Source organism: Drosophila mauritiana, chromosome 3L (assembly GCF_004382145.1).
Source record: "Drosophila mauritiana strain mau12 chromosome 3L, ASM438214v1, whole genome shotgun sequence".
NCBI lineage: Eukaryota > Metazoa > Arthropoda > Insecta > Diptera > Drosophilidae > Drosophila > Drosophila mauritiana.
This window is the reverse complement of record NC_046669.1, coordinates 7,392,499-7,405,092: the sequence shown is the minus strand read 5'-3', so window position 1 is coordinate 7,405,092 and position 12,594 is coordinate 7,392,499. Positions and strand designations below refer to the sequence as shown.

At 41.8% G+C, this 12,594-nt stretch overlaps 1 protein-coding gene across 2 annotated transcripts in view; it reads right to left on the bottom strand.

Annotated features, from left to right (window-relative positions):
- The window catches only part of LOC117139307 (guanine nucleotide exchange factor DBS), a 46,740-nt gene that overhangs the window by 20,698 nt on the left and 13,448 nt on the right, over positions 1-12,594 (bottom strand). For both annotated transcript variants that reach the window (XM_033301550.1, XM_033301549.1), the window contains exons 4-5: positions 3,159-3,282; positions 1,060-1,761 (exon numbers count right to left, since the gene is read on the bottom strand). In XM_033301550.1, the coding sequence (XP_033157441.1) occupies positions 1,060-1,761; positions 3,159-3,282 (826 nt within the window). The remainder of the gene's footprint in view (positions 1-1,059; positions 1,762-3,158; positions 3,283-12,594) is intronic.

The following is a 12,594-nucleotide window of genomic DNA, read 5'->3' as shown; positions in this document are numbered from 1 at the left end:
TCGCCGGATGCCGTGGGTTGTCGATGTTAATGGCTAATGGCTAAAACCACTGCTGCCGGCGGACCTCCTCCTCCTCCTTCTTTTCCCCCTCAATTGAGCATTTTGAAGGCGCATTTTTTTGCCGCCAATAAAGAACGGCTTTTAAGATTTTTTCAAAATTAATGGGTACATATAGAAGTGGCAATTTTCCAACATTGCCAACTTAATTGAGAATGGATTTGGCATTTAATGGATTGCGTTGTCCATGGTATTCAAGTTTTCGGTAAGCTGTTAATTAATCAAGTGGCATAAGCGATAACGATGTGGCATTCCATGAAAACAAAAGCCGGATGCAATGTTTGAGATCCCAACCAAACATCATCCAGATAGCAAACAAAATTTCAAAAAAATTGTATCTACAATTTCACTCTCTGCTACTTTCGCTAGAATTCAGGGCAACAAACTTCCATTATCTCTGAGCAATCTTTGGCCATTAATTGATTTAAATATCGGGCAACATTTATGAACAGCAAATATATCAAATTAGCGCCAAAACTAAACGCTATCAAAGCGCTCCATTAAAACTCCACCCCCCGAAAAGGAAAAATAAATACAAATCGACTTCAAAGCGCCGTTCGAAATGAACGCAAATTTGACTCCAGTTCGGGTTTAACCGACTTTTGGCTGCGGGGCGTTTAATTGAATAGTCCGGGCTCACAGATTTGCATACGATGCAGGCCATGGAGCTAAAACAAATAAGACAAATCACGCCCAGCATTTGCGATAAGCGAGCCACGAACTGGTCGCTCTGTTGCAACTGTTGCAGGTACACTCAAAAAAATAATGGCATAGCAACTAATTAAAAAGATAACTAGCATTGAAGATATTATATTACCTATTACATTTTTCAACTGAATTGAAAAACCCTGAGTTAGTTGTAAACGTTTACTGCAATGTTTGCAGTGTATTAATAGCGAAACGAAATGCCGACCGATATCAGGGTAATTTAAGTATCCTGCGGCTATCGGTGCGCATGCGTAATGCGATATTACGTATACGCTGCGTTGTGCCGGTGCTTACCTAGACTGTGGTGTTTCCCCGGTCCGATGCTATCGCTGGCCTCCTCATCGCTGTCGATGTGCGGAAACGAGTTGCCCAGACAATACAGGGGCAATGCCGGCGAGGTGGAGGCACCACTTGCCTCATTACCACCGCTGTTGCTCCTCATTTTGGCCTCCGAGTGGCTGGTCAGGAGCTCCTCGCCGGCACTGGAACTTGAGCTGGAGCTGGAGCTGCTGCTCCTGTCGCTCACATTACTGTTACCCGACGAGGTGGAGTTCATGCTGTCCTGGCGATTGGTCAAACGCCTTAGCATGTAACGGCTGTTGAACAGCTTGTTTTTGGTAATCAAATCGCTGCGTCGCAACGCGCACTTTGGTGATCCCAACAGGTTATTGTTGCATCCATTATTGTTGGCCTCATCCAGAGAGTCCTCCCCGCGGTCATGATGCATCGGCATCTGCAGCTCGTTCAGCGAAACGCGCTCGATGCTGCGCTCCACGCTCACCAGCAGATTCTGCAGCAGTTGCGGCAGTTCACCGCAATCGGATGCCATCAGTGCCGCCGCTGCCGTGGACATTTCCAGCTGGAGCACGCTCAGGGGCAACTCGCCGGGGTTCTCGTGGTCGATGCAGTGGCTCTGGACGCTCTCCTCCTTGCGGGACGAGCGCCAAACAGCATAGAGCCGCGGTGTGCAATCCGCGTCGCCTTCTGCTGATGATTCTGCAAGGGGAAGATGATGGGAGACCAGTTATGGACGGAACTACTGATATGTAAATTTAATTTATCTGATTTCTTAATTTATTACCTAAGTACTAGCTAAATGCTGTATCCTTTCAAATTAAAATTATATAATTATTTAAAGATATATAATGCTAATCATTTAATTAAATCCGAGAATTGTCTTGCTCTTACGTATTATTGTACGGGGAAAGTCGTAAATAAGTTATTAGTCATTTTTTTTTTTTTTTTTTTTTTTTTTTCGCACGGGTCCCACGGCCACACCTCCCGCCCAACCGACCGAGGGGCGCTGCCGTGTATCGTACGGCTCGATTCGCGAGAAGATATAGACGCGATATAAAAAATAGAATAGGAACGAGGAAATGAATATAATGAGGAATAACTATGTTAAATATTAGTGTTAGTAGGATCTAATTATGTAATAGAAAAGATAAAATCGATTGTTTTAATAGCGGCAGAGAGGCAAGATTACAGATAATAGGATAAAGTCTATTATAGTCAGAACATAAAACTCTGTAAGGGTCATGCAACTCATAATTAGATCTACAATGATTTAAGATAAGGGGTATATAGTTTCTAGTGAATCTACTTGGAACCGAGAAGTTAAGCCGACTAATCAAGTCGGGACTCTCAACATCCCCACGAATAAGTTTATAAATAAAAACTGTTCCAAGCATAGTTCTACGGTTAGCTAGGGATGGTAAATTAATTAAAAGTAGTCTACTGGAATAAGGGGGTAATATATGGTTTGCATCCCAATTTAGGCGCCGCAAGGCAAAAAGTAAGAAGTTTTTTTGGACCGATTCAATGCGGTCCGAGTGGACTGCGTATTGTGGACTCCAAACAGGTGATCCGTACTCGAGAATCGGACGGACTAACGAAATAAATAAGGTCTTAGTCAAGTATAGTCATAAACATATATGGTTTTTGATTGCAAGCATACAAAAATATGGCAATAAAATATTTTTACGCGTTAGTTTTTAGACACAGGCACTAAAAAAATTATCACTTTACAAAAAAAAAAAAAAAAACGATACCCTGAAGTTTCGGCAAAATATCATCAAAGCTTAATGTTCATTTGTATCTAATCAAGACAGCTAAGCATTTGCTACTTAATTTTGTTGATCATCAGTTGCACCAATGATTAAAAGTTGGAAGACTTTATAATCTGTATCTAATAAATACCTAGAAACCTGCTTGCTTTACTACTCTCCTACTCTTGCTTCAATTCTAGAGCATTTAAATTGCACAAGCGAGCCCTAGACGGTCGTAAGTGATCGATTATATTGATTGGTGGTTGCGGACTCGTGTGCCTGCCATAATCATAGTTATAAGAAGGGCCAGAGCACTCCGATCCCGATCCCGGTCGACCCACTTACCCAATTTGATGCAGAGATACAGCTCCGCCGGACGAAGTGCGTGCGCGATCTCAGCGTCGCTCAGCTGCAAGACCAGTGCTCCATTGGATGTTGCCAACGGCCAGCCGGGATGCCATAACCAGGACTGCAAGAGACGATAAGCGGTATAAGTGCCTGATTGCAGATTGAGTAACGAAATCATTTGCAAATTTTTATTATTACTACGATTACATGTTCGGCCAGAAATTGTGCAGGCCACAACACCCGCAAGTGTTAAGCTGCGGAAAGGAAACCGAAAACGATAAAGAAACCAAAGCCATAGCTGGCCAAAACTAAGCGAAAAGACCAAAAACCAAATGCCGAGCCTCACCGCCTGGAAAGCGCATTAAAAATGGCCCAGACTGTCCGACGTCAGACATCAGAGCTGGGATATTTGGATATTTGGATATTTGGAGGCCTGAATGTTCGAGGTCTCCCCCATGTTTGTCCGCCAGTTGGCCATATCGGAGATGGCGAGTGTGGCAACTTTTGGCCGCCCCAGTACCAAAAGTGCACAGGAAAAACAGATATCTATAGCTATTTGTTAACCACAGACTAAGGAGATATGATTAGTTCCCTTGTAAAACGAAAAAAGAGTTTCCAATCGACCATCGACGTGCTTAAGATATAACAGATACGCATATTTTAATTTTAAGGGTAACAAAATTAATAAAAAAGTGAATAATAATTCAATGCAAGAATGAAGTTCCTGTTATACTTCTTAACAATAATAACCTTTTTTTTGTGTGTATTCCCGAAAAGCCCACGAAAAAAAACAACGGAAAACAGGCACCGCCTGGCGATGGCGATGGAAAATTATAGATAAATCATGCAAGTCAAACTTTTGGCAATTTTTGCTAATTTTTGGTTATTACCCTCAGCGTTTGTGCCAAACTGAAAAAGACTGAATGGCAGAAAGCCCAACGCAGATTTCACCCCTACGGGAATGTGAAATCGAATTTGAGACCCGCGACTGCAAAAAGCTAGAAAAACTAAAAACCAAAAAATCAAAAACCAAAAACCAAAGAGAGAGAGAGCTCCTAGAGACCCGAGTTAAAGCCCGATCCTTTTGGTCAGCTATTAATTGTTACAATGCGAAAATGTTTCTTCACATTGTTGCTAATTTGCCAGTTGCTCAGCTATTTTTTTTAACATTTGATTTTTGTCTTGTTTTCGTTTCGCTTTTTTGGAAAATCAGATGGGGGGAAAAAAGGTGCGCACTGCCTTGATTTATAGCGCCTTTTGACTCAACACAAAAACTTGGATATTTTATTGGTAACAAAGCGATGGTTGTTGTGTTTTTTTTTTTTTGTTATTGCACATGCCACCCAGTTAGGAGCGAAAGAGAAAGACATAGCGGGGCAAAAAGAGAGAGAGACGCGTACATAAATCAATTGTTGTCGCTCGAGAGGAGGCATTGGATGGGGGGGCTGGGGGTTTTTTTTTAGGGGTTCCAGGGGCCTGAAGAGGTTGCCCGATCGAAATCCATTCAAACAGAAAATGATCAATTTTGTCATTTGATCAAAGCCGCAGCAACGATCGCAACGCATCGTTTACAATCGATTGAACAAAATGATCATCGCCGATCAACCGAACCACACAATGACAACAACGCAACCACTTCCTCCGCTCGAAAGCCATCTCCCTCACACCACTTGCTGTCCCCCTCTGTCTGATATTTCGGACCTGCACTGAAAAAAATGAACATACAATTCATGGCTTAATACTGGTGCATATATAAATGATATTCTTTAGCGTTTCATTTTTTAACCCTTAGTTAAGGTAAAATGTATAAGAGGTATTAAAACATTTTTTTTTTTTTTGAATGTAAATAAGGAAAAGCATCCTTTTTTCTTTCAGTGCGTTTCAGGGAGGTATCGTTGTATAAGCCCCTGTCGCCACATGCTAAAATAATGATTTTCGTAACATTTTCTGCATGATCGCTCCCAGACCCAGCTCCATGCCAAGTACCATGTTCCATTGGCGGTGGCGGTGACGATGCCGGTGCCTTCCCCATCTCCATCTCAGATCCGATCTGTTCCGATCGGATCCAATCCCATCCAATCCGAGGGGGTTCTAAATCATTGGAAGCGTTTCAGTTTCGTCGTCATTGACCCAAATGCGCGCGTCGCTCGGACGCCGCTTGTCATTGTCGTCGATGTTGCTGAATTGTTTGTTAGTTTTAGTTGTCGTTTGTTTTCGATGGTGTCGCCTACACTGAACGTTATAGCAACCCTCCATCAAACAATATTCGATTTAATGTGCAAAGACAAGTCACTGGAAATGGTTACCATAAGAATTACTTTGAAGGACAGCAAGTGGTCAAGTTAGGTGAGTTTGTTGTAATTCAATATACTTAATTGCCACAAATAAATCTCAAAGGTGGGCTTACTGAAAAAAGCAGTATAAGTACTTTAAAATCCAAACTATGTTTTGTTAGTTTCACAACTTCTTCAAGAATTCTAAACTTCTTGAAGGTCAGCAAATGGTTAATGGACCATATCTGAGCTAGAACAAAACTACTTCCCCTAAAAATATTCCATAAATTTAGTGGTTTTGTGTCTCTTCCCAGAATTGTAGAGACAAAAAAAAATAAAGGAAGCGAAGGGTATTTCACCACAAAGATACAAAAGTATCTTTTTTGTTCTTTAGCTTGGGTCGTTTTCAATTTGCTGAGGGGCGACAAATTTCCGTTCCATTGGCGGCTTTCGGCTTTCGAGTGCCTGAATGCCATAAATCTGCGGGCAGATTTTGTCGAGGATTTGTCTGAATCCTTGCCCGGATCAGAGCATATATCATTCCATCATGGTTTGTTGTTCAATTTTTTGTATATACTTTGTTGTATTTTTTTGCACATTCCCACGCCTTTGATGTTGAAAACTAAATTACCGACCGGCAGCCGCAAAAACGAAACGGAATGAAACAAAAACCCATCAACAGGCGGCGAAGTCAGCGGATCGACGGTCCGTTTATATATGAGTAATCAAGCCGACATGGCCCGGCATTAGCATATATGCAGATATAAACATATCTGTATCTGAATATATACATATATGTGAGTGGTGTGTGGCCGGGGAAACCGAGTATGAATGGCCATGTCCCGGCGTGTGGCGCCCAGCCTATGGCAATTATTCAATGCGGGTGCAGTCGTACACGGATTTGGATTTTGGACTTCGCTTTTGGATATTGAAAGAATCATGGGGACCACCATCGGTGCCGACAACATTACGCATGCGAAGGAGCACAGGGCGCGTTGCACACAGAAATAAAACGAAATGAAATAAATCGACACATTCACATGCACTTGGCTTGTTTTCTTAACAAATTGTAGGCACAAAATGTGCGCTGCTGGGGCTCAAATTTTGTTTCTTGCCAATTTTTGGCATCACATATAAATGGATATATAAAGTTTTTTTTTTTAATCTCTCAGCTCGAGCCGTAATTAATTTGTTGGGAAAGAAGGGCCACACCTGGTCAAAAGCGCCGCCAGCAATTGATAATTATGATGTGTAAGCGGCGGCCTCGGTATTTTATATACTTTGTATTTAAGCATTTTTATTTTGGGTGGAATGTCCAATGTTTGATTTTGGCCGGCGATTCCGTTACTTTTGGCCAAATGATGTTTGATGGCTTACAATTGATATTTGGCTATTTGTTATTTAAGTTTTAAATTGCCGCTGGTGGGTTGACCAACGAGGCGGAATTTCAGCAGCCAGCAAAAAATGGCTTGAAAATTAAATAACATACTTCTTTGTCGGGAGGAACATTGCAAAAAATTATATAAGCCAACACGAGAAATTTGTGATATTAATGGCAAAAAATTAACTTTCTTCGTCGGCACTTGTGTTAATAAATAAACATAAAAAACATAAAAGAAATGTGCCATAAATCACCTGCCGAAGTAGTTAAAAAAGTAATTTGAGTGCTTATTAGCAATTGCTTTTTCGAATTACTTATGCGATGGCTGTGAAAAATTGCAAATAAATGTAGCTATAAATAAAGCAATAAACTTGTTATATATTTAAAGTTTAGATATGTGCGCTTATTATTTGGATAATTTAATAAATTAGGGATACGATTTGGGAATTTGGGGGGCTATAAAAAAGACAGAGGAAAAATGGAATGTTTGTTTACGATTACAGTTTATAGATTCGCTGCTCCAAAAACGAAGCCATTAAATTCATAGATCTTTTTTGTTTTTGAATAGAATAGCTGGCTATTTTCGCCATTTCCTATTTGGCTGCTCCAATTGATTTCCTACTCCACATGTTTCCTGTGTATCAATTTCCATGCCCAATATTCTCGATTGTCTATTAATAGGCGTGTTATTTTGCACTCCCCCCATTCGATTTTTTTTTTAAATTTTTCAGCAAGCTTTGAACTCTTGCAGCAACAGAGCGATTCACTTTATATTTATTGCCGTCAACGTCACATTTCCGCTTGATCTGGCGCGGAATGGCCATCAACGGAACGTCATTGGCACCACCAACATATGCAGTTGTATCCACAATGCACCACACATCCATGAACACATCCATGACCACGTCCCTGTAGATGCCACATTTGATTCGGATCACTCCGGCCACACCTACAAATTGTTTCTGCTCCCCCATAGTGTGCGTTTATGCGCGGCGGGGGCGGAGCAGAACCGCTATATACTCGTAAATATATAATATAAATATGCACGGAGAAAAAAAATATAGAAACTTTATGAACCAATATAAATTGAGTTGAAAACTATTAAATCATAGCTAGCATATGATAGGAATGATGATAGCGATAAATTGCTAACAAAAAATATCTATTGCCTTTAGATTTTATAGAATTGAAATGCTTGGTAGTTTTCTTTATTTCTTCAAGTGCTTCATATGTGCACCGCTTGTGTGGGGCACATTTTTCGCAATGCAGATGGAAGATGGCACCGGGAGTGAGACGAAAATAGATCAGGTCTAGGCTGTCATGGTAGCTGCACGGTCGGAATGCCACGGCAGCAGTGTTCTTGGAAGCCCCACACTGCCCCACTGAGTGTATCTGCAAATTTGTTGTATTTGTTTGCATTTCGGTGCAACGATCGGTGCAGCGAATTTATTTTGTCTGTGGATGCAGGAAGTTGCTGCTTACATTGGCCCTCGATGGGGTGTTGAAATGGGAATCAGTATGGGAATAAGATTGAATTCGATCGGATCGGATTGGATCTGCTGTCACAGTTATGGGTTACGGCTTGGAGGGCTTGAGATAACAAAGACCGTTTCGATTTCGTGGCAACTTCAAAGGCCAGATGCTGGGGCAGGCACAGTCAGTACTGTTGCAAGTTGCTGGTGGTTGGCCGATGCAAGTTGCTGTTACATCAGCACAAGACTCTCTCAATTACGAGTCCAATTGGCTGAGGGAGGGGGCACGAGTGGCAAGTAACAGCAAAAACCGGTATCAGCACAGAGGTTCTTCTGGACCGTGCAGGCTGCTCAGTGCTCCAATCAACCACTTTCAGTTCACAGCTGATCATGAACTTCGGCTAAATCAGCTGAAAACGAGTTTTTATGGCATAATAACCAAAACGACCGGGAAAGAAGTTAAGGCTCCACACAACAATGATGACGATCTGATCTGAGCGAAGCTCTGTTGTCTGTGTTTGCTCAACTGCTTCGCCTTTCCAGCTTGGCTGGGTAGTTGGACTTGGACTTCGACTTGGACTGGGTAATTGAAAAAGTTGTTAGCCACATCAATTCCAAAACGGCCGTAAACTTGTTAATGCAATCCAGACGGGCAGAAAACGCATTAAAACACCAATAAGCGTTGTGCCCGATAGAATCTCAACCATCATTGCCCAATTCAAAGGGTCTCGATATTCTGCTCTGGATTGGAAATCGTATTGGCCAATAAGGAAGTACAAAACGGGTAGCACAAATATTTGTTTCTCTGATTGTTTTTTGGTGGAAAATTCTGGGAAATATTCTAAGTTGCGACCACGAAATGTAATTCCTTGGAAGCAGTTGAAAAACTCAGCGAACTAAGGACAACTGTGCAGCGACAAAGCAACACGGCGAAACAAATCGAAATAAACTTTATGCACGTAAAATTTTAATGAGCACAGCACGAAGTCAATTTCAATGCTAATCCGGCGGCCAAAAGCCAGACGATGGACAAATGGACAAACAACGGACATTTGACCAGGAGTTTGGCGGACCACCGAGTTGATGTAGTCGCTGCTGCCAGTTGCTGCAGTTGCCACTGCCGCTGTTGTTGCCGTTGTTGCACATGTGCCCTAAAGCCACAAATCACGAAGGTGGCGCGATCTGACATCCTACTCACAACGAAGGCCCTCGGGCAAGGTGTCGCTAACACTATGTAACCAGCGAGGGGATTATCATAGCTCCTGCACGGAACAAGGGAGCTATAAAAAAGTGGCCATAAACTTTGAGTATTTCCGCAGCGATATCTATGTACATCCATATGCGGAATATATCGGCAAAGAAGTGCGAGGAATTTTGCAGCTTTTTAGGTTCGGTCAGCTAGCTTTAATAGCCCTATTAACTGGTAAAAAGGAAACCCACTAATGAACTGCACTTAAGAATATAAGCAGACTTTCTAATTTAATTTAAAATGTAGAATTTATCTACAGCTTATGTTAGATAATGTTTGATCCTAAGGATTGGTTACTGTTCAGACCCCAGTTGACTAGTGTAGACATAGAGTTACGCTTGAACTTGACAAATGCCCAAATAACGTGATGCCGAAACAAATCCTGGAGATGAACCTGAACCGGGAGGTAATTTATTATTGAACCATTTATTAGAGCGTGTCGTTGTCGTGGTCGTGGCTCTTTGGCCGTTGCAGTTGGAGCACTTTGTGGCCAACTGGGCACAATTGTCGCTAGGGCTTGTCAGTCATTCATGGGATGATTTGACGGCTTCGTTTGTTCGCTGAACAATTTATAGGTAACTATTTGCTTTGCCCGGAGCGTTTCTGGCATTTGAAGCAGCCGATTCCCACCGACTACGTTCACGTCTGGCCAGAGGATTGGGAATGGGAGTGGGAATCGGGGTGGGAATGGGTCTGAAATGGGGATCGGGCACTGGTTGGATGGATGGATGGATGGTTGGGACGCCTTTGTCTTGGTCTACCTGTTGGCATTGCAGGAAGCGTTCACCTCCACGCACACACCGAGCAATAGAGACATGCTCATAATGAGGATAATCACGATGGCGATGATGACACAAAGACAAAGCTAAAGCTAAAGGCAAACAAATAAGCAAACGGCAGACAGAAGACAGCGATACACAAAAAAACATAAAGGAACAAAAGTATCCATATATGCATGAGTGTTTCTGTGAGCGCCGCGGATTCGGATTCGGTGTCTGCCACTTGACGTGCCTGCCCCATACTACTCCACCTCCATTCCCCCACCCCTATATATGGCTACCATCCCAATCCCTATCCCAAACCCAAGCCAAGCCAAGCCAAACCGCGACTCATCGCTGGCCTGCGGCTTTTGTGCTGGGTTAATTACTAAGCGAGTCACACGCGCTTGAATTATTCAAGGCTATCTTCTGGATGCATTCGTATCTATTGCCAGCTGCGCTCAGATACAAAAGCCTGGAGATGCGCAGAATATGCTTATCTATGCGATACTTTTGTATAGCCGGGTAGCATGATTTTGTAAATGTTATAAAATATTTATAAAATAGTATTATGATAATATTATGAGTTTTGAAAACTATTTACTTAATTAATTTCGAATTTTTAAAAGGTTTAATTAAATTTATTTTTGCTATATAAAGAAAATCTAACGAGCTTAATCTCTGAAGCTCCATGGATCGCATAGTGCACACGCGTCTTGTAACTCAATCTGCTGAATTGCCAAAGGTGGAATTCAGAGGGACGAGGCATCTGGGTTTGTATTGTTCGGGGCGACAGCATTTATGACTAAGTATTTTATAATGAAGTGGCAAATGTGTAGCTGCGGAGTTGTCCGGCTAAATAATTGTTAACATTACACTGCAGATTGCTTGAATGTTTTTTGCTGGATGTACTACATGTACAGGCATACCGAGGAATTTATATAAAAACAATGGTATCTGTGGTGAAAATATTTATCTTTTAAAGATAAGATACTAGAAGTTATTATTATTTATTTGTTAAAATGGCAAGGGAGTGCTCATTTAATGTTGATTGTTCATTTGTTCTGGCTAATTTTATAAGACTTTCAGGATACCCGCAATAAACTAATGCAAGTAATGTGATTTCACCGAGAATCGGTTCTTCAAGTCCCGGGGAACTGAGCTCATTGACCCGTCAAATGCTATCTTAACTTCATGCCACATATTTCTGTCAAAATAATGTGCACATTTAGCTGCACAATATTCCCAAAGCGGGTATTTTATTTCGAATGTTTGCTCATTGGCCAGTCCAGTCACATATCATCCATATCCTGAACAGCGACTTCCTCGGCGATCGTGTGCCTATATGCCTATATATATATATAGACAGTCGGTTCAAACAACACGTGTTCGAATGGCGATTGCACTCACTTGAACACACAGCAAAATGCACAGAGACAAACAGACGGAGCGAGTGAATTTTACAAGTTATTTTATGCAAGCCATAAATATGCACTTTACACTTTGCACATTTTCCCCCCGCGTCTAACTCAGCGTTTGTCTTTCCCTGGGCGGGCAAAAACAAACCGCATACATATGCCTTGGTCAGATGCTCTTAGTTAGACCAACACAAATACTAGATATATCCATGGCATTCAGATACTTAGACAACCAGACACATGGCAGACGCCATGGTACTCGGACCACGGACAACGGACCATCGACTACGGAGTAGTGGACTCCAGAGTTGGGTCCATGAGTGGCGGCCCCCAGAGCCTGCATACAAATTATGTACAAACATGTTTTCAGAAATGTTCAATTCATTATCGCTAACAAATGCCGATCATGTTGTGTTCAACACAGTTCAAAGCACTTTTCTGCAAATTATTGCACAGATCTGGCCGCTGGATTGATGGACCGTTTCAAATGCAACTCGGAAGCACAGACACTACTCACTTCATACTCGTAGGCACTTTTTTGCTCGTTTTCCCCAGACTTTTCACTCTTGGCGCTGCGCTCCTAATCGTAATTGCTGTTTGGCTAAGTGATATGCCGTGTTCAGAGATTCTCAATTACACGGCAAGAAATGTTCTGTTTGAAAATCAGGAAGCTGCATAGTTATCAATAAACCAAAGCACTAGCATATGATTTCTTTTTTTTATATGGTCTTCTGCTTTTAAACACCTAATTAAAAATATCTTTTCTACGCCCAAACTATTGGTGTAAAAAAGTATCCAAATGAGACCCTTAATATGTTTTTGTTCTCTGCAGATTTCGAGTTTATGCTGGAATCTGTTTAGCAGACTGTACGGCTTTACCCC